At 40.1% G+C, this 22,685-nt stretch overlaps 1 protein-coding gene across 2 annotated transcripts in view; it reads right to left on the bottom strand.

Annotated features, from left to right (window-relative positions):
* lmo1 (LIM domain only 1) overlaps window positions 1–22,685 on the bottom strand; it is a 76,476-nt gene that overhangs the window by 2,753 nt on the left and 51,038 nt on the right. For both annotated transcript variants that reach the window (XM_062028953.1, XM_062028950.1), the window contains exon 3: window positions 3,759–3,884. In XM_062028953.1, coding sequence (XP_061884937.1) covers window positions 3,759–3,884 — 126 coding nt within the window. The remainder of the gene's footprint in view (window positions 1–3,758; window positions 3,885–22,685) is intronic.

The following is a 22,685-nucleotide window of genomic DNA, read 5'->3' as shown; positions in this document are numbered from 1 at the left end:
TGCCATGCAAGGCGCTAACCAGCACCAATCAGGAGCAAGGGTGAAGTGTCTTGCCCAAGGACACAACGGACATGACTAGGATGGTAGAAGGTGGGGATTGAACCCCAGTAACTAGCAACCTTCCGATTGCTGGCACGGCCACTCTACCAACTTCGCCACGCCGTCCGGGATAGCGGGGGGGTGTATATTGTAGCGTCCTGGAAGAGTTAGAGCTGCAAGGGGTTCTGGGTATTTGTTCTGTTGTGTTTATGTTGTGTTACGGTGCGGATGTTCTCCCGAAATGTGTTTGTTATTCTTGTTTGGTGTGGGTTCACAGTCTGGCGCATATTTGTAACAGTGTTAAAGTTGTTTATACGACAACCCTCAGTGTGATCTGTATGGCTGTTGACCAAGTATGCTTGCATTCACTTGTGAGTGTGAAAAGCCGTAGATATTATGTAACTGGGCGGGCACGCAAATGCAGTGCCTTTAAGGTTTATTGGCGCTCTGTACTTCTCCCTGCGTTCGTGTTGACAGCGGCGTTTTAAAAAGTCATAAATTTTACTTTTTGAAACCGATACTGATAATTTTGAAACCGATACCGATAATTTACGATATTACATTTTTAAGCATTTATCGGCCGATAATATCGGCAGTTCGATATTATCGGACATCTCTAACAAGAACATTTACATTTGTAATGTACTGCAAGTATGAGGTGGCTAACAGTGCAACTAAAGGGAGTCCTCTATTGCGCTCATAAAGCCCTCTAAAGAAACATCCAAAAACTACCAACAATATTCTATTTACATGTTGTCACCTGACTATTAAACAGGTATTAGCAATATTGTTTGTATAAGCACTGACGCAGAGGAACTACTTTAAGCCGCGTTGTGATCACAGAAAGATTACTAGCTTATGCAGCTAATGATATACTAACATGCTGCTGCATCGCCTCTGAGTTGGTAAAAGTAAATTCTAGATTTGGAATAATGCATCTCACTTGTATAGTAGAAGTTGTGGTCATAAACTAAGAAGTTGGTCTTTGACATTCAACTTAGGCCCCGTTTACACTAAGCCGGATAAGGTTATCCATGGTAAATCACACCTAACCTTATCCATGTCCACACACAACAATGCCACCGTTTAAGACCCCCGCGCCCCGGCGCAACGAGACCTAGTACGCATGCGAATACGAATGCGTGAAGAAAAAAAAAAAGCGTCTATCTGCTCCAATCTCCCCAGTCGATGACTTTACTTCACTGTGAAGTTATTTAAAAGAGCTATATTGTAAATCGTTTGCTGTGCATTTTACATTTGTTTGCTGTGTTTTGTGTGCAAGTTTTTCAATTAAAATGTATCTCCTTTGAACAATATCCAGTGTGCTGTGGGGCCCTTTTGTAGTGAATCACACCTGAACCATCATACATGAATCAAATCTTTAATCGACATGAGAAAGTAGACAATGCGATAAACTGTTTGGGACACGAGAGGATGGTTCCATCTTTCAGCTACCCGCTAATGGCGGAGTTAGCGAAGATGCGGGCATCATGCACACTGCCTGGCCATTTCACAGTCACATCCATAAAGCAATATTTGTAGTCACATACTGCCTATCACGATCACATCCACGGGAGGAAGGGACAAAGTTTTCCGGTAAGTAGAATCACAGCTGACTGTTCGAAAGTTCTCTTGCCGTCTGAGAAGTGTTGTATCCGAAATAGCTGCAATCGCTTTCTCTTAAGGTATATTGATTTGTGATTTTCAAAAGCGTCTGTACATGTAGAAGAAGTAGAAACACGGGCATGTCTGCATGATCCGCCTCCATCTTTGTTATGAAGCTGACTATGGCGCATTCTTTCAGATGTCACTTTCTGTGTGGGGCGCGGACTTTCTGGCGTCACTTCCTGTGTGGGCGCGGTCTTTCTGACGTCACTTCCTCTCCGAACTCACTTTGTAAACGATCAATGAGTCCATACAAAGCTAACTGCCGGAGATTCAAGAAATACACGGCTGACTTACCCGTGTAAAAATTTGTCCGAGGAGGGAGACCTTTAAACGCTGGTTTAGTGTGGCTGAAACGGGGCTTAGGCTAAATAATTATTCGTTTAAGGGGTTAAACGACTTAGTGTACACATAGCCTTAGACCCGAGATGCTCGTTTGCACCCACTTTTTTTTCTTTTATTTACGTGAGGAATATGATTAACTCTTCTTCTAAACATCTAAAGGTTGTGGGGGCGGTATAGCTTGGTTGGTAGAGTGGCCGTGCCAGCAACTTGAGAGTTCCAGGTTCGATTTCCACTTCCGCCATCCTAGTCACTGCCGTTGTGTATTTGGGCAAGACACTTTACCCACCTGCTCCCAGTGCCACCCACACTGGTTTAAATGTAACTTAGATATTGGGTTTCACTATGTAAAAGCGCTTTGAGTCACTAGAGAAAAAGCGCTATATAAATATAATTCACAATTCACTAAACGGGAAGATATCAACATCCCACCAGTCGGCATCACACAGCGAGCAGACACGTACAGTAAATGATGCATTTATTATGCTTGTAGTTTGTATGTTTTGTTAGCACTTAGCAATATTGCTACTGTCTGGATCTGCTTATTGCTCAGCTACTAAAAGTTGTAGCTCATCCTCAGGCTCCAAAATATATGGTTCTGGATCCTCATTTGTTGTATGCTCTCACAAAGTCTGCCATGATTAGTGGCAAAATATCAACACTACTACTACTACTACTACTACTGTACTACTGTATTGGCCACTAAAAGAAATCAAACCGGTGAGAGTGTGCTGTTTAGTATTATGGCCACTGATTGGCTTATTATCATGCAGCATTTATTATATTGGATTAAACAAGCGTAAAGAGGACTATGTGGTTTTTATTTTACATCTAAAGGTCTCTCATAATGTTAGAAATGTTGTAAACAGTTTTTATGCTGTAGCTATTCATATATTCCCTACTTTGAGGAAATTATTTTACCAAGGTTAGGCCAAGAACCAACTAAAAGCGATAAACGAGGATTTACTCTAGTAAGCCATCAACTTTGTCCACTGTACATTTCTGTGCTAATTGTTTCTGCAAAACAGTGGTGATGTAAAGGCGAGCGAAGACATTGCAGAACATAGGTTGGCGTTCATTACTTGCCATGCTGTTGAAACAGTCATTACTGTGCCAGGTGACACGGTGTCTGCCAAGTGAGACGAAGAGAAACCGCGATCATAATTCCCTTACAGCAGGTGTTCACTATGGTAACTGAATGTGGCTCGCACAAGGTTAATGGGCTTGTGCTGTGCTGAAGAACAGGGTCACAGCACCCCTGACAAGCATGCGAGGGACATTTTGCTCCCAGACCAGCGCCATTACCAACAGTATTCTAATGGGGGGGAAAAAAGCAATATTTGGATATGTCATCTTCTTTTTATGGGCTTTGTGTTCACTGCAATATCATACTTGTTTCCATGTCTGAGAAAAAGCCCTTTCACACCTGTGTCCAGGCAGCAACACAGCCATCTCTAAAGTGCTCATTTTGCAGCGCCCTTGCAATTAGATTTACAGATCTAGCTGCAAACTGCTGGCAGTGTGTGACAAGAAAAAATAATTAGCAGACCTAAGCTTTATTTTTACAACACATTGGCTTATGCTTGTGAGGCCTGTAATAACCGAGGCACATAGTCATCTTGTTCGGTGTTGGCGCACCTTCTGATGTTCAAAAGCTAATGCTAACACTCCATTTTTTTTGAAAGGATGTTGGTGGTGATGTGTCATCTTACCTCTGGTTACAAAGCTGACAGGCAAAACAGTCCAAATGGTAAACATTATCTCTGGCTCTCATCACCATCTCAAAGGCTGGGATCAGTTTACTGCAGGCTGCACAGTTTCCCGTAGTACCAAAGAGCCTGGAAGACAAACACATACACACGTTAACCCAACCTTCCCTTTACCTCCATGCAATATTAGAGCAGACAAATATATAACCACAGCCAGCGCACAAGAAGACAACAAAATGGGACAGAATGGCAGTATGTTGCATGTAATCCAAAATAAAATCCATAACAAATCTTTCCTGGCGCCCGCTCTGTGTTGTGTTAACGAGATAAACAAACATGGATCTTAATTCTTGTCTAATGATCTAATTAAAAATGATCACATGGCTTTCATCGCCTTCAAAAAAATACATTGCACAATGCATAAACAAGTTTGAGCTAAAACATTTGGGCGAATTGTTTTTCTTCCTCTCAATCAAAGATAACTAATGTCTTTTTGTGACCTTTTTGTGTGTCTTGTACAAAAGAAGGCTGTGAATTCTAATGAAACTAAGTCTTCAGAAGATGTATGATCTCTCACTTCTTTTCACTTCTTGACGTGTTCTCTTTTTACATGGCCAACAAGACCCTTCTATGGACTACTTTGAATAAGACCATGTCAAAGTTGTGTCTTTTTATTGCATTAATTTCTCTTAAAATAGGTGTCCCCACTTTGGTCGCTTTGATATTCCTTACCTTTTGGTTTATGCAGTATGTAGGCTGCGGAAAAACATATTTAAAATGTAGGCGTACCTTTTCACTGTGTTTTACAGTAGGTGGTAATGCAAATAGTTTTAGTGTATTTTTTGTTGTTGTAACATGACTATTTTTTTTAAACCATTTTACACACAAAAAAAAACATTTTCCTTTTCCTTCTTTGTGATATTCTAATGCAGAGTGTTTGAATTTACTTGCACAAATTAGCAATAAAAACAATTGCTTTAGGTCAAACGGTCGTCCCTTGCTTCAAACATCGTGGTTTAATTACCTCGCAATTTTTTTTTACCAAACTTTTTTTTCTAACCCTAATCATCATTTTTTGAGGGCCAAAATAAGTTATGTCTTTATTGTCTTATATGTGTTACAGTGCAATATTTGTCTTATTTGTTATCAAATTGTGACCAAAAAATATTTTTAACAAGCGGTGGAAAGAGAGCAAAGGGTCCAAAGAAGTCGAGAGAGAGGTTTTGCGATCCTTTAACACGCGAAGTCCCAGAGAAGGGTCAATTGACATTTTTACCTAGAAAACACACAAGAGGGTCATTTGACCCCTAGTCCCCCCTGTGGACACTCCTTTTGTTGTGAAAATGTGGCTGTTAGTGGCACACGGCAGGGGGCCACTTGAGCCTGTGTGGGGGAGGGGACCTTACAGCTCAAGCTTTAGTTCTGAGGTAGGTTGTGTGTGTTTTTGCAAGGATCAACAGAATGAAGGGATCAACACTCTGACATTTATTGTTAAAAAAAATACAAAACAAAACATATTTACAAAGAATGAAAAAGCAACTGTTTTCCCAGTTTTGGTGTGGAGGGTTGTTGCAGAAGCAATTGTTATTTTTGTGTGCCAAAAATAGTTTAAAAAAAAAAATTTACAAAGAAAAAAGCATATTTACAAAGAATGAAAAACCATGTCCATGTAAACGTGACTGACATACATTTGAGCAGTCACTCACAATCCTGGCACTGCCATTGCTCCTTTCGGCATTTCCCACATGTATAATTTTTCTGTCTACCTAGACAAACTGCCCCTAACAGCCTCATTACCATAACAAAATGAGTGATTAGTGTATTCGGGAAAAGCGTCGGGCCAAATGACCCCTCTCTGGGTCTTCTAGGTAGACAGAAAAATGCTGGGACTTCTAGTGTTAAAAGTGGAAAGGGCAGACATTCACACTGGCACTAGATCAATGATGCAACATTACCAGCACATTTAGGAACAGCAAACAATCAGAAACAAGGTACAAGTCTATTTTGGCAGCTAATGCCATCTTATATGTTTGACTTGCATACAACTGTTTTATTTGTATGCAAACTGTTTTATTCAGTTTGTATATTAATGCTAGCGAGTTTTGTCCAAAAATCAAAAATGACTCCTCCAATTAATACTTTTACAAATGTGTGTTAAATTGTTAAATGCATTGTCACTCAATTTATCATACTTAAAACCAAAATACTCTCTAATAGTTGGGTTCTCAATGATCTATTACCTGTTTTTTTAACTACACAGTTTTTTTTTTACATATTTGTTTAAAAAATATAATAAATAGTGATAGTAAACATGCAGTTTCAATGGTATATGCATCTATAAAAAGAAATAATAAAGGGTCTGTTTTTTTTTTTTTTTAAACTATTTTCCTTAAAAGACGCATTGAGGCTTGAAAGTGTTCGATTCGTTTACTCGAACAAGTTCATCTATTAACAAGATAATCGACAACTGTAGCCCTAATAAGGTTAGATTTTCTTTGAGAAGGGAAAGCTCTGTGGATGAGCAAGCTGGCAAGGTTTACGGGGGCACCATGGCGCTGTAGCAGAATGAAGCCTTTAGTCCCACTTGTGTTTTCATGCCACAATCATACACCACGTATTGCTGAGTGAACAAAAAAAACAATAGTTTTCCTGGATTAGTCCCATGCAATTCAAGGTGTACTGTAGATTTCTTTTGTCCTCAAATTCAAGTTTTTCACGTGTGTTTATCGGCAAAATAAGGGGGCTGCTTCATATATCCTCAAAAAGTAATAACCACTGAATGTTAACCCATTTTGGTAAACTTATATAGGGCCCAGATTGAGGAGTCACAGTGTTAATGTTCTCCCTTGTCCATGTTGCTTTCACCTTGTTAAAGAAAACATCTATCCTGCAGCCCTGCTTCTAATTAGAGGCCACTGGCCCAGAGGAGTTGCAGGGAAGAAACAAGGTTGTTATATTCACACAAAGGGATTCATAGGGTGTAAAACAGGAATACTGCCACACCGGCTTGATGTTGCAGTAAAATAGTGCATGTTTGCTACATAGTGTATGTCTGTCAAACACAGGTGGCTCGGAAAGCCCCCAGTTACAACACAGATCCCGTTTTCCTAATACAACACGTTTGGATACACTCTATTTTGCTATATATATGTATATATACATATATATATATATATATATATATATATATATATATATATATATATATATATATATATATATATATATATATATATATATCCATCCATCCATTTTCTACCATTTGTCCCTTTCGGGGTCACGGGGGGTGCTGGAGCCTATCTCAGCTGCATTCGGGCGGAAGGCGGGGTACACCCTGGACAACTCATATATATATATATATATATATATATATATATATATATATATATATATATATATATATATATATATATATATATATATATATATATATATATATATATATATATATATATATATATATATATATATATATATATATATATATATATATATATATATACAGTTGCAAGAAAAATATTTCTGCATAAATTGGTGATAAAATGTCTTCTGCTCTTCATTAAAGTCACAACAATAGACAAACACAGTCTGCTTAAACTAATACTGCACGAAAAATTATAGGTTTTAATCTTTTCATTGAACACAACATGCATGGTGGAAAAAGTATGTGAACCCTTGGATTTAATAACTGGTTGACCCTCTTTTGTCAGCAATAACCTCAACCAAACGTTTCCTGTAGTTGCAGATCAGACCTGCACAACGGTCAGGAGGAATTTTGGACCGTTCCTCTTCACAAAACTGTTTCAGTGCAGCAATATTCTTGGGATGTCTGGTGTGTATCGCTCTCTTGAGGTCATGCCACAGGAACTCAATCGGGTTAAGGTCAGGACTCTGACTGGGCCACTCCAGAAGGCGTATTTTCTTCTGTTGAAGCCATTCTGTTGTTGATTTACTTCTATGCTTGGGGTCGTTGTCCTGTTGCATTACCCAACCTCTGCTGAGCTTCAGTTGGCGGACAGATGGTCTTAAGTTTTCCTGCAAAATGTCTTGATAAACTTGGGAATTCATTTTTCCATCGATAAAAGCAATCCGCCCAGTCCCTGAGACAGCAAAGCAGCCCAAAACCATGATGCCACCTCCACAATATTTTACAGTTGGGATGAGGTTTTGATGTTGGTGTGCAGTGCCTTTTTTCCTTCACACACAGCGTTGTGTGTTCCTTCCAAACAACTCAATTTTGGTTTAATCCGTCCACATTATATTTTGCCAGTAGTGCTGTGGAACATCCAGGTGCTCTTTTGCAAACTTCAAATGTGCAGCAATGTTTTTTTGGACAGCAGTGGCTTCCTACATGGTGTCCTCTAGGGGTGTGGGGAAAAATCGATTCGAATTTCGAATCGCGATTCTCACGTTGTGCGATTCAGAATCGATTCTCATTTTTAAAAAAACTTTTTATTTTTTATTTTTTTTATTAATCAATCCAACAAAAGAATACACAGCAATACCATAACAATGCAATCCAATTCCAAAACCAAACCCGACCCAGCAACACTCAGAACTGCAATAAACAGAGCAATTGAGAGGAGACACAAACACGACACAGAACAAACCAAAAGTAGTGAAACAAAAATGAATATTATCAACAACAGTATCAATATTAGTTACAATTTCAACATAGCAGTGATTAAAAATCCCTCATTGACATTATCATTAGACATTTATAAAAAATTAAAAAAAAGAACAATAGTGTCACAGTGGCTTACACTTGCATCGCATCTTATAAGCTTGACAACACACTGTGTCCAATATTTTCACAAAGATAAAATAAGTCATATTTTTGGTTCCTTTAATAGTTAAAACAAATTTACATTATTGCAATCAGTTGATAAAACATTGTCCTTTACAATTATAAAAGCTTTTTACAAAAATCTACTACTCTGCTTGCATGTCAGCAGACTGGGGTAGATCCTGCTGAAATCCTATGTATTGAATGAATAGAGAATAATTTTGAATCGGGTTAATATCGTTTTTGAATCGAGAATCGCGTTGAATCGGAAAAAATCGATTTTGAATCGAATCATGACCCCAACAATCGATATTGAATCGAATCGTGGGACACCCAAAGATTCGCAGCCCTAGTGTCCTCCCATGAATTCCATTCTTGTTCAATGTTTTACGTATTGTAGATTCGTCAACAATAATGTCAGCATGTGCCAGAGATTTCTGTAAGTCTTTAGCTGACACTCTAGGATTCTTCTTCACCTCACTGAGTATTCTGTGCTGTGCTCTCACAGTCATCTTTACAGGTCGACCACGCCTAGGGAGAGTAGCAACAGTGCTGAACTTTCTCCATTTGTAGACAGTCTGGCTTACCGTGGACACATGGACATCAAAACTTTTAGAGATACTTTTGCAACCCTTTCCAGCTTTATGCAAGTTAACAATTCTTGATTGTATATCTTCTGTGAGCTCTTTTGTACGAGGCATGGTTCACATCATGCAATGCTTCTTGAGAACAGCATACTTATCACATGTGTGTGTTTTTTATAGGGCAGGGCAGCTTTAACCAACACATATAAACTCGTCACATTGATTAGACTCCATGTTGTCTGAGTCCTGGCTCCAATCAGCTCTTGGAGAAGTCATTAGCCTAGGGGTTCACATACTTTTCCCACCCTGCACTGTGAATGTTTACGTGTATAAGGCGTTAACTATAAGTTCCTTAAATGGCGATAATTTTTCAATGTGCATGCCTCCCGACTCCTTTTTGTCCCTTGGTCCGTTCCGTAGTGTCGGGAAATGTAATGGTGTCCAGTTACTGTTGAGCCACAAGCTCAAAAATAGTGAGCAGAAATGCACAAAGAAAGGGGGACATTATAGAAATCTCAGATCCAAAGCCATAGCACGTTGTTCTACCATTTTATCTCCAATCGCCGTGAGACATCATTGATGCAGACGCCTGCTGCCGCGATTTGCCTCTTGTAGAGAGGAGAAGCTTCACGTCCGTGTTTACATTACAGTTGAGTGCATTAATAAAATAACATGTAGATTGTTACTCTAACTGCTTTAATAAACTGGAAAGAAAGCTCGGAAGAAAAAAGACGGTAGAGAGGATGTCTTGAGTCACTTTTATCAGAGATTTTCGTCAAAACATGTCAAGTCAAGTCTTCTCATACCAATTATACACTTCCGGCTTCACAATAATAGCTCTACGTGTCACATCCGGTCTAACTAAAAGTCATCTTACATTACGGTCTTGCTTTGTCAAAGATGTTATGTAAATAAATGTTTTCTAACTGATTAAAATCGATTATTAAACTAGTTGCCGATTAATTTAGTCATCGATTTGTTGGATCTATGCTATGCGCAGAGTTGTTTTTTTTTCATTATAATTTTTTTTTTTTTTTTTGGATAAACCTTTATTTATAAACTGCAACATTTACAAACAGCTGAGAAACAATAATCAAAATAAGTACGGTGCCAGTATGCTGTTTTTTTCCAATAAAATACTGGATAGGATTGAAATGTAGTTTGTCTCTTTTATCCGATTATTAATCGATTAATCGAAGTAATAATCGACAGATTAATCGATTATCAAATTAATCGTTAGTTGCAGCCCTAATATATATATATATATACATATATACATACACGCAAACATATATATTGGGTCTACAGTTAGGTCACGTTCAGCAATACTACCTTACCAAGCATTCTCAGTTTGCGTTTAAGTGTTTTTCTATAGTACGTGCTTGAAGTTACACACGTTTCTGTTATTCATAGTCTCCCGTCCAGACTTTAGCAAACACGCCAACAAATGAGAGACATGTGCGTAAGTTGTGAATGAAGGTGTTTGATTTAACTAGAAGGCGGACTAAGCAATGACACCTTTTTTTGGCTATGTGAAATATATACTGTATAACATTGGAGGTTTTTTTCAAACACTTGTGACTGTCGTTGAAATCGCTGTAAAAGATAACTCTTTAAATTTACCGTGTGTCTAAATAGTGATTTAGTGTGTTTATGCACGCTACAACTGTCTTCTCCCTGGCTGGACGTGAATCGTAATCTGTAGATTAAACTTGATTTACGTGTTATTATAGGCACCCTGATGTTATAGAGTATGTGATAAGAGTTGTCTTTAGTAAAATTGTTTTTGAAGCCTTGCCAAGAGGATCTTCCATAGACATATGTGTCTCGTCTGTGTGTCTGCAAGTCTGATAGTTGACAGTTTGACATTAATGGTAAAAAAATCCATCAAATCAATTGATTAAAATGGAATTAATGTTTCAGTTACTCTTTTTGCTATGTGATTGTAGCTGATCACCTACTTTACTTTTAATATCATTTGACATTATATATGTATTTGCTATTAAATAGTTAGATATATATAAGGCCTTTTTCCACTGCAATAACTTTCCTATTTTCCCTGGGTAAATTAAATACACCCTTGCGTTTCCACCAAAAACTACCCAGGTAAATACATTTCCCTTAAACTAATTTAGTTTGCAAAGTTCTTCTGGAACTTTAGAGGGGCGTTTCTAAAACGTTGTACTGTATTTTCCGGACTATGAGGCGCGCTTAAAATCATTTTTTTTCCTCTCAAAACTCGACAGTGCGCCCTATAACCCGGTGCGCCTAATGTAAGGAATAATTCTGGTTTTGCTTACCGACCTCGAAGCTATTTTATTTGGTACATGGTGTAATGATAAGTGTGACCAGTAGATGGCAGTCAAACATAAGAGATACGTGTAGACTGCAATATAATAGCAGTCACACACAAGAAATAGGTGTAGACTGCAATATGACTCAAGTAAACAACACCAACATTTTATATGTTCCATTGAAAATATAGAACATTACATTCGGCGCTCAAAAATCAATCAAAATGTTTTAGTACAACGTTGATAAGATATGAAGCTGCACCGCTTGATGGATTGTACTGAGCTTCAACATACGAGTATTATTATTGTGTGTGTATAAGGTGAGACATATTATCTGGAATTTTGTTTCCCAATATTATGCAAAATAAACTTTTCTTACTTTCTGGTACCTGCTGATCTGTATTTGGGATCTGCCTAAGTCCTAAAAAAATGTGTGCGTCCACTTTTGTAGTGTGTGCCGACACCGTAGTCGATAAGTTTCTTCTTTTTCTCTATCTTCTTGTTATGGGACATTCATCCTCCGCTGTTGCCATTTCTAATATAAAGTAGAGTAAAGTTCTTACTTATATCTGCCAGGAAAATGCTAAAACATACCGGTGTAGTTGGTTTAAATTATTCATCCAAGGAAATTTAGTTATTAGAGAGTACCGGTCGGACGTTTTTTCACGGGACACATTTCCGGCGAATGAGGAGACGTCGCTCCATTATTCATTTAAGTAAAGTCTGAATGTCATTTAAACAGTTAGCTCCATCTTTTGACACTTATTCCACCCCCGTCCTTGCACGCTACACCGCTACAACAAAGATGCCGGAGAAAAGACGCTGCGGAATGTGAGCCATGTAAATTAGACCGCCTACAAAATGGCGCATCCTGAAGCGACTGTCAGAAAGCGGCTGTTTGAAGATGATCTGTAAAACATAATTTTATGCAACATTTTGACCAAAGAACCACCATTACATGTTATGTAGACCACAAGGTGTCATGATCCGTGGTCCGGATCATGTTTTTGGACTCCTTTTGTTATTGCTTGTGCACCTGTGAGTTTGTTTCGTCACCATGGTTACTTATTATTGTCACCTGCCGCTTGTGTTCCCGACGCGCACCTGTTTGCCATCACTGACACTATTTAAGCCTGCCTTTCTGTTCACTCGTCCTGTCCTCCTTGTTTGCGGAAAGCAACAGTCATGTTTTTGTATTTCATGTTCCAGACTCCTGTGCTAAGTGTTAGCCTCAGCTTCCCGTGCGTTCGGCACACTTTTCTTTTGTTTGTTTTCTGTCTTGCTGTATACTGTATGATTTATAATTAATAAATCATCTCCCACCTTTACGTTTTCGTCCGGAGTTGTCCGTGTTGCATTGGAGGAACGATCCCGCATAAAGATGCGACCCCCACGTGACAGAAGGAGGACAGCCGACAGTTCCTTCGCCCCGGACTTCGAGGAGATGGAGACGCGCTGGCGAGGACGGGAGCCAGCCAAAAAGGTTTCGTTTCGCCGCCAAGGTGCGTCGTTCCCCCAAACTCCTCCTCCGGACAGCAAGTCACCACAAACAGCCCAGTCATCCTCCCCTCAGTTGTTTGGTAATCCGGTTACACATTTTGCCAAACAATTTTTAGGTTGGGCTGCAAGCCAAATGAACTCCAACAATGTCACTCCATCCACTTTGGATGACGTCACTCCGCCCACTTCCGTTGACGTCACTAAACCGGCGCGCAGAGATGACATCACTCTGCCGGCGTCTTCAAGGGAAGTCACTCATAAGAATTTTCTTTTTTTGCCTTCTGTCTCCCTTGGTCAGCCACCTCCTAAAGACTTTATGCCAAAAATAAAGCATAATCAGAACAGTTTTGTGAACACTAGGTCTAGTAAATCCCAGTCACCTGATTTTTGGACTCCGCCCCTAAGGACTCAAGCCCCGCCCACATCAGTGACCTTTTTCTCTCGTCCTCTCAAACAACCTCAGGTGGGGGGTGGGAGAAGACTTTCTGGACAATTTAAAGGGGAGGAGTCTACCCCCCTCCTGACCTCCCGCCACCCACCCTTAAAGACTGTTCCGGAGCGCGTCTGGTATCCGCCCGTTGAGGGGGGGGGCTGGGGCCGGGAGCTGTGCTGGTGGGGCTGTTCAGCTGCGCCCAGCCAGGCAGCAACCTCCATCCCGGCCGCCACCACCAGTCTTTCGGCCTGCCAAGCCGCAACCTCTGGCCCGTCCTACACCACCAATCCGTCGGCATGCCAAGCCGCCACCCCCAGCTAAACCACCCCCGCCATGCTCATGGCTAACCTCAGCCCCGGTGGGCTTGCAGACGCCACCATCATCTCCGGTGGGCTTGCCAACGCCACCATCTCCAGTTCCAGTTCCTGCACCACGCCAGACACCTGTACCTGCACCACGCCAGACACCGGTACCTGCACCACGCCAGACACCGGTACCTGCACCACGCCAGATACCGGTACCTGCACCACGCCAGACACCGGTACCTGCGACCACGCCTCACTCCACGCCAGACACCGGTACCTGCACCACGCCAGATACCGGTACCTGCACCACGCCAGACACCGGTACCTGCGACCACGCCTGACTCGCCGCCGGTGCCTGCGACCACGCCTGACTCGCCGCCGGTGCCTGCGACCACGCCTGACTCGCCGCCGGTACCTGCTACCACGCCTGACTCACCGCCGGTACCTGCTACCACGCCTGTCTCGCCGCCTGTACCTGCTACCATGCCTGTCTCATCCGCTGCGGCGTCCACGCCTGCCTTGTCCGCTGCTTCCAAGCCTGCCATGACGGCGCCGACGCGCCCACCTCCCCGTCGACCACGGATGTGGCCGCTCCCTGGTCGTCCGCCTCGCCAAGTGCGCCCACATCCCCGTCGGCCACGAATGTGGCCATTCCCTGGTCGCCCGCCTCGCCGGCTGCAGCGGCGTTCCACTCGCTGCCGCCACTTGACTTTGCCTCGGTGGATTCGGGGACACTTAGCCTGGCGACCCACCGCCAAGTCCTCCCTCCAATCTCTCCCGTGACTTTTGACCCTGCTTGTTTTTTTTTATGGACATCTTGTATCTGTCCTTGAGGAGGGGGGTACTGTCATGATCCGTGGTCCGGATCATGTTTTTGTGTTTTCTGTTAGTTTTGGACTCCTTTTGTTATTGCTTGTGCACCTGTGAGTTTGTTTCGTCACCATGGTTACTTATTATTGTTACCTGCCGCTTGTGTTCCCGACGCGCTCCTGTTTGCCATCACTGACACTATTTAAGCCTGCCTTTCTGTTCACTCGTCCTGTCCTCCTTGTTTGCGGTAAGCAACAGTCACGTTTTTGTATTTCATGTTCCAGACTCCTGTGCTAAGTGTTAGCCTTCGCTTCCCGTGCGTTCGGCACACTTTTCTTTTGTATGTTTTCTGTCTTGCTGTATACTGTATGATTTATAATTAATAAATCATCTCCTACCTTTACGTTTTCGTCCGGAGTTGTCCGTGTTGCATTGGAGGAACGATCCCACATAAAGATGCGACCCCCACGTGACACAAGGAAGTGTTTTCAATTTAGAAAAATAAAAACCCACTAATATGACTCCTTTAATGTGCCCCATAATCCAGTGCGCCTTATATATGAAAAAGGATAAAAACTAGACAATTCGTCGGCAGTGCGCCTTATAATCCGGTGCGCTCTATGGTCCGGAAAATACTGTATTTGAAATTTCATCTGCCATTACAGTATGTGAGGACAACTCATTTATTTCCTGTTTCTTGTATTTCTGTTACAACATATTTGATAAGAGATAAAAAGAAGATCGAGAGGAATGTTCGCCTTGCATGAGTGTGGCACTATCTAGAACTCTGATTAGTGGAATATTCAGCTGGATTTCTAATTTGCTCACCAGGACCTTATGACTTTATTAATTGAGGATAAATGTGAAATAGAGAAGGCAGTACACGAGTGGAATTAAGGTATATCACATCAAATATATTTACTGTTTTACATGCTGCAAAAGTAGTCAGTGACAGGCCATTTCTAATTAGCCTCAACCCGAGTGAACCAATGCTAATACTAACAGGCTAACGCTAAATCTGATGTGTTTTTGTCATCACTGTGAGACAAACACTGACATGTATTATTTATTTATTGTTATTTACAGCTGAAATGGATCAGAAGGACTCGTCTGACCCTCATGAAGTAATCATTTACTGAGAGGGCAACTTTCTGACCCGGATTTGGACACTGTGGACAAAAGCTTGACTTGTTGTGTACAATTCGGTACACTTTTTTTCAAATCATATTTTTTTGTATCTTATTGCTTTGTATTGAATTTATTTACACTTAGTAAAATAATTATGACCTTCATCCATCTTCTGACGCTTGTCCTTATCAGGGTCGCGGGGTTGCTGGAGCCTATCCCAGCCACACTTGGACAAAAGGCAGGGTACAACCCGGACTAGTCGCCACCTCATCACAGGGCCAACACAGATAGACAGACAACATTCACACTCACATTCACACACTAGGGCCAAGTTAGTGTTGCCAATCAACCTATCCCCAGGTGCATGTCTTTGGAGGTGGGAGGAAGTACCTGGTAGAACATGTCAACTCCACACAGAAAGCAAGCAGGCCGGGGATCGAACCCAGGACTTTCGTATTGTGAGGCACACACACAAACCCCTATACCACTGTGCTGCCCATAATTACGCCCTATTAATAAACCACTCCTCAATATGTAATCAGAATGATTTGTATAAAGCTGAATTGTCAAATGTGGTGGAAACACAAACCACATATGTATAAGAATGTATACTTCCAGGAACTAAAGGTTCCAGAAATTTTAAATTCCTGAACTTCTGGTAGAAAAAGGCCTATTATTCAATTGAACGGCCAATAAAGTCCAAACGCGGCCAATATACCCGGTCGCCTTCCATGGAACTCTTCTCTTCTTCTATTCAAACAGATGAGACAAAACCAGGTAAATTATGTACATTTTTGATTTTTAGTTGTTAATTCAGATTGACATTATGGTCCTCTTATCTTCATCTCAAAATATGTTTCCAGGTGTCCCAATTGAAGTGATAAGAATCCATTTGATAATTTTAATAATGTTATTGTGTGGTGTACACCAGTGGTCCCCAACCTTTTTGTAACTGCGGACCGACCGGTCAACGCTTGAAAATTTGTCCCACATTTGGAGGGATGGTATTTTAATTTTTTTGTCATAAAAAATACAATCATGTGTGCTTACGGACTGTATCCCTGCAGACTGTATTGATCTACACTACCGTTCAAAAGTTTGGGGTCACCCAAAACATTTTGTGGAATAGCCTTCATTTCTAAGAACAAGAACAGACTGTCGAGTTTCAGATGAAAGTTCTCTTTTTCTGGCCATTTTGAACGTTTAATTGACCCCACAAATGTGATGCTCCAGAAACTCAATCTGCTCAAAGGAAGGTCAGTTATGTAGCTTCTGTAACGAGCTAAACTGTTTTCAGATGTGTGAACATGATTGCACAAGGGTTTTCTAATCATCAATTAGCCTTCTGAGCCAATGAGCAAACACATTGTACCATTAGAACACTGGAGTGATAGTTGCTGGAAATGGGCCTCTATACACCTATGTAGATATTGCACCAAAAACCAGACATTTGCAGCAAGAATAGTCATTCACCACATTAGCAATGTATAGAGTGTATTTCTTTAAAGTTAAGACTAGTTTAAAGTTATCCTCATTGAAAAGTACAGTGCTTTTCCTTCAAAAATAAGGACATTTCAATATGACCCCAAACTTTTGAACGGTAGTGTATATTGATATATAATGTAGGAACCAGAAATATTAATAACAGAAAGAAACAACCATTTGTGCGAACGAGTGTGAATGAGTGAAAATGGGGAAGGGAGGGTTTTTTGGGTTGGTGCACTAATTGTAAGTGTATCTTGTGTTTTTTATGTTGATTTAATACAAATAAAAAAAATACAAAAAATATATATATATTTTTATTATTATTATTTTTTATTTCTTGTGCGGCCCGGTACCAATCGATCCACGGACCGGTACCGGGCCGTGGCCCGGTGGTTGGGGACCACTGGTGTACACTGCATCAACACTTCAAGTGCAATATAATGTTTCACCTTACCAATCTATTCCTGCCACAGAGGTGCATAGCAACATAAGTACTTAAATCGATAGGAGAATACACGAAGACCAGATTTGACAGGGAACACCCACATATATGGGTTGCTCCACCCAAAGTGTGCATCTTGGATGAAAGTGCGCAGTAACAGACTTAAATCGAGAGGGAGAATCTGTACTATTCCACTTTTTTTTTTCCCACTTAAAGGGGAACTGCGCTTTTTCACCTATCATTCACAATCCTTATGTAAGACAAGAACACATATGTTTTTCTTTTTATGCCTTCTCAATATTAAATAAATGCGACCAAAAGTCTGCTTAAAATGGAGCCTTTGGGAGTCGCTCTATTCTGCTTATAAAGCGCTTAAAAACATCCAAACACCTCCATCAAGGTTTTATATACATAATGTAAGCATATTTGTAATGTAGTAACAGGCACATGTATAATAAGATGTAATATTTACGTATTTTACTAATTTTAAGCATAGGTGGTGCATTAATTTAAAAAAACGCAACACGTTTGCTTTTTCCTTTAACAACATCACTGATTACTGCTTACTGCAGACTTCATGAGAGCCAACAAACGAAATAAAACATCACTTACTGTACAAGGTCTGCTTTCACTAGGATGCCGACTGACAGAATCTTGATATATTCCCGTTTAGATGAAGAATTACCTATTCCTAGCGAAGAAAAAAGGGGGGTGGAACCAAGCGTCTTTTTGTGTCTTTCTTGCCATTTCTACATCTAAATTGGATGCCAAAATTGACCAATGTGTCGGATTATGTCCTCATCCTTCTACTATCAAGGTGAAAGGCATTATTTATGATGTAGAAAAAAACTTCCACAAGCACAGAGGTGAGAATGCATCTCACTAGCAGACGTTGTCAACATAGCCACACAAGCTATTTAGCTCTCTGTGATCATGGCGCCGCTATAGTTTGTCTGCGTTCACACTTAAAATAACGATTTCACTAATATTTAATATTCAGGTCACAAAATGTTAATGGACTATTGTTGGCGGTTTTTGGATGGGGAGGTGTTTAGGGCGTATTCGATCGGTAGGAGACCACGGGGAAGACTCAGGACACGGTGGAGAGACTATGTCTCCCAGCTGGCCTGGGAACGCCATGGGATCCCCCGGGCAGAGCTGGACAAAGTAGCTGAAGAGAGGGAAGTCTGGGCTTCTCTGCTTAGGCCGCTGCCCCGGCGACCCAACTTCGGATAAGTGGAAGAAAATGGATGGATAGATGGACATTTGTCTTCTTGTCTCTTATAAGGATTGTAAACAATAGGCTTTTTTTAAAATTTCAGTTCCCCTTAAATGAAAAAGACAGACTGGAGTAAATAAGGGTGTGGGATTATGGCATGTCCTTATCCTTTCAAATATTGTTTTTTATGTATGTTGCAATTCCAGACCTTGTATCTATTGATCTATCAATCAATCCTTGCCCGAGATACTTCAAAATAAACAGTTTTAAAATAACAAAGGCTCTACTTCATTCCTTATCTCCCTCTTAACGTTATTTGCTGGAAGCAGGCAAATATTCAGCCAATTTTTTTGGTCCCTACCAACCAATTGTGAGACAAAATATATGAAAGTGTGCTGAACATGTCTATGTGCGCAACATTCCCACCAGTAAATGATGAGTCCAGGTTATAACATCAGCAGCAGTTCACGACCCAATTTAGATTTTTTTTTCCATCGCTAAGTAAGAGGGAGATAAGAGCTCAAGAGATACATTCAAACACATTTACAATCGGGTTGAAGCTAAAAAGCTACAAGAGTTAAAGCAAAACATCACACGAGTGCTCTCTTTAGCGGAGCTTGATGGACTACTGCACAGTAATATAAATGAATAATACACAACAGTCAGCCAAACCTGATACTCTCAGGTTTGAATGTTGGCTTCCTCAGAAACAAATCAACGACAAACAAGAATTGATCCTTAATTATGATAAATGAACGAGTAAGATAATGATACCTTGTTATCTTTACTTGATACATACATACAGTAGATACTGCACTGATTAAAAATCCATGGATCATGTTGTAGTTCACGCGAGAACAAAATAGGGGTGCAATGATTCTAAATTGACAATAACATTTGTTACTAACAAATTCATTTGCTGATAATACAGCAACAGTTGTGTTTTTCAAGACAGAAACGAACACGAGTCAGCACGACTGGTGACCAGCAGCAGCAGTAAGAGAAAAATGGCTGTTTAATCAAAAAGATTGAAAAAAAGGGGACATTTTACCCTACACACATTTGGGACTTTGGATTTAATTGGAGTACATCTGTGATGTGAGAGCATTTAAAGCGGAGGCTTGTTGGACAGCTGGAGAATGCGGTCTACGACTCTCACTGGTAAAATAGTTAGCTTGATAGGTAGGTAGCTAATAGAAAGATGAAGTCGTGTGAAAAATAGATTTAACTATCATTTTAACTATCAGCTTGTCTAAATACCCGTTTGCATCTTTCTAAACACATTATCATCATCATCCCCAAATTCTCATTTCTATTCAAATAGCTAGATTTGGGGTTTTTGTTGGGATTGCTGCTTTTTTGTCTGTCCTTTGTTTACATTAACAATGATACTTTCAGTACTTTGTTCACAAACAACATACATGTTTGCCTGAATATAAGATAAGCTGGCGACTTGTCCAGGGTGTACCCCGCCTTCTGAGATAGGCTCCAGCACACCCCGCGACCCCGAACGGGAAAAGCGGTAGAAAATGGATGGATGGATGGATATTTGGGGTCTTGAGATCTTATATAAACAAACCAACAGGTGGTGCCAAACGACCTCAAGCGAATCAGAGCTTGTCTTCCTGTCACTTTGCACACTAAGTTAATGATGATCAATGACTTCTACATATCCTTTACATATGCAGTTTAATAATCAATTGTAAAATGCCTGATGGGATACATTTAAGTTATCAATGACCATGAATTTAGAAACATCATTAACATTAATTCACAGCTTCCATTTTAATCCTTCTGGCTGAAATTAAAATATTTCTATTTAAAATGAATATGCATTTACTTGCATTTCATATGAAATTGGACCCATTAGCATTTACAATCAATCCAACTACTGTGGCAATGTGTAGCATAGAATGAAAAAAATAATATAAGTCCACATTTCTGAAAATATTGTGGCCTGGTGTCAACTCAGACGTTAGGTTCAGCTCCACAATAAGAAGACTAAATAAAAGAGCTGTATTATAAATTAATTTGATATACTGTAGTACACATATTGGCTGAAAACGTTAACCAAATTGATAATTTTTCTTCATGCAAGGCATCATTTTTGATACAGCCTGTCAAAGGATTTGAATGATTAGAAAAAAAGGACAAATAACCTTATGCATAGTTTATAATGCCCTTCTTCTCACATGGCGTACAGTAAAAAGGGAAAGACACAGAGTACCCAGATGCAATTAAGGACTATACTGTTGGAAACGTCCAATGTTTGTCTAAAAATTAGCTGTATTTCTTAATGTGTATTGATTTTGTTGTGGCAAAGACTCTGAACCTCTATTCTCCTTCCTTTGTTATTGTCAAACTTCAATGAGTCTTTAGTGAAAGTAGGACCGTCTTTTGTTCTTTCAATGTGCTGTTTTGCTAACGTCAGGCATTTTCAACTCCTACAATGCATGATTGCCTCTCTAAGGCTAAGTTCACGCTGCAGGGTCGGACGTCCAAATGTGATTTTTTTTTTGTCAAATCCGATTTTTTTATGAAGTCAGTCACATTACAAAAAAAGGCGACGTCTAATGTGAACACAATCTGACCTGCATGCAGACATGACGTCACACGTACTGCAGTGTTTACCGTAGTAAACATGGCTTTAATTCTAGTCGTTCTCAGTCTTGGCACATTTGTGGCAATTTCAAGGATTTTGTGCAATTAAAGTCAACATTTTCTGAATCAAATTATTGTGCGTAGACGTTTAAGAAGGAAGAGGACAAGTATTTTGACTGTTGTGGGAGATTTTACTTTTACGTCTGCTGCCAAGAGCGTGTCGGCGAGCACTCGGAGACATGACTGGTGGAGCACTGATGCGAGTTCCTAAAACATATTATCTTCACCTGTTTTCTACTCATTTGTGAAGTACTTATTTTGTAACCTTCTATTTTGGAGGAAAATTATGACGTTTATCGCTTTTTGATGATGTTCTTCAGACTTCGGACTGCAGTTGCATCGCATACATATCCAATTTATATCCACATACGAACAAGGACTGGGTCAGATATGAAAAATTCATAATTGCACAGTTAACATTGACATGAAAAAATCTGATACAGGTGCAATGGGCAAACAAATCGGAATTGACCTGCAGTATGAACTAGTCCTGAGACTGGACTATAGCTATTGATGTTTTTTTCCTACCTGTTTTACCTAAGGTTTTATCAGACAAAAACAATGTAAATAATTCAACACAACGAATATTGTAAATGACTGATCAACTGAAACACTTAGAAAACTTAAAGTATTATATACAATAGGGGTTGGGTATTTTAGTGCATGTTTATTATGTTATTTGTTTATTAATTGGATATGTTCTTGTTGAATTGTCAAGGATTATGTACGATGATGCTGCTCATAGTCAATTTGGTAGCGCAATGCTTCTCAATTTTTTTTTCTCATGACCCTCCTGGGAGACAGAAATTTGACCACAACACTCCCTACTATTGAGAACTTGATACTTTGTATCTATTCATCTGTACAACACACTGTCTGAGTTACATTCTTTATATATGCTGATGACGACTTCTTTTTTCTTTTTCATTCCTGTAACAAACTTCTCCATCTCTTTGCCTCCAGTAGCTATGTATACGTGTTCCTGTGGACTTACTACTGCTACTGGGTAGAACAGGGCGCCTGTTGATTAGATTGAGCACTGCTGCCCCCTAGCGGCAGGCTTGCGAATCATTCCACCATGAATATAAGGGTTTAGACACAAATAATTAAAATCCCCCTGCTGCTTGCGACCTCTCAATGGTTCTCGACTAGGGATGGGCACCAAAACCCGGTTGCATAATGGCACCCGTGCCAACATAAACGGTAATAGCCAAACCGAAAAAATAAGTAGTTTTTGATGCTTCATTTTGGTGCTAAATGAATGCAGTCTTAGCAAGTAATTT

Source organism: Entelurus aequoreus, linkage group LG02 (assembly GCF_033978785.1).
Source record: "Entelurus aequoreus isolate RoL-2023_Sb linkage group LG02, RoL_Eaeq_v1.1, whole genome shotgun sequence".
Taxonomy (NCBI): domain Eukaryota; kingdom Metazoa; phylum Chordata; class Actinopteri; order Syngnathiformes; family Syngnathidae; genus Entelurus; species Entelurus aequoreus.
This window is presented reverse-complemented; position numbering and strand designations above follow the sequence as displayed.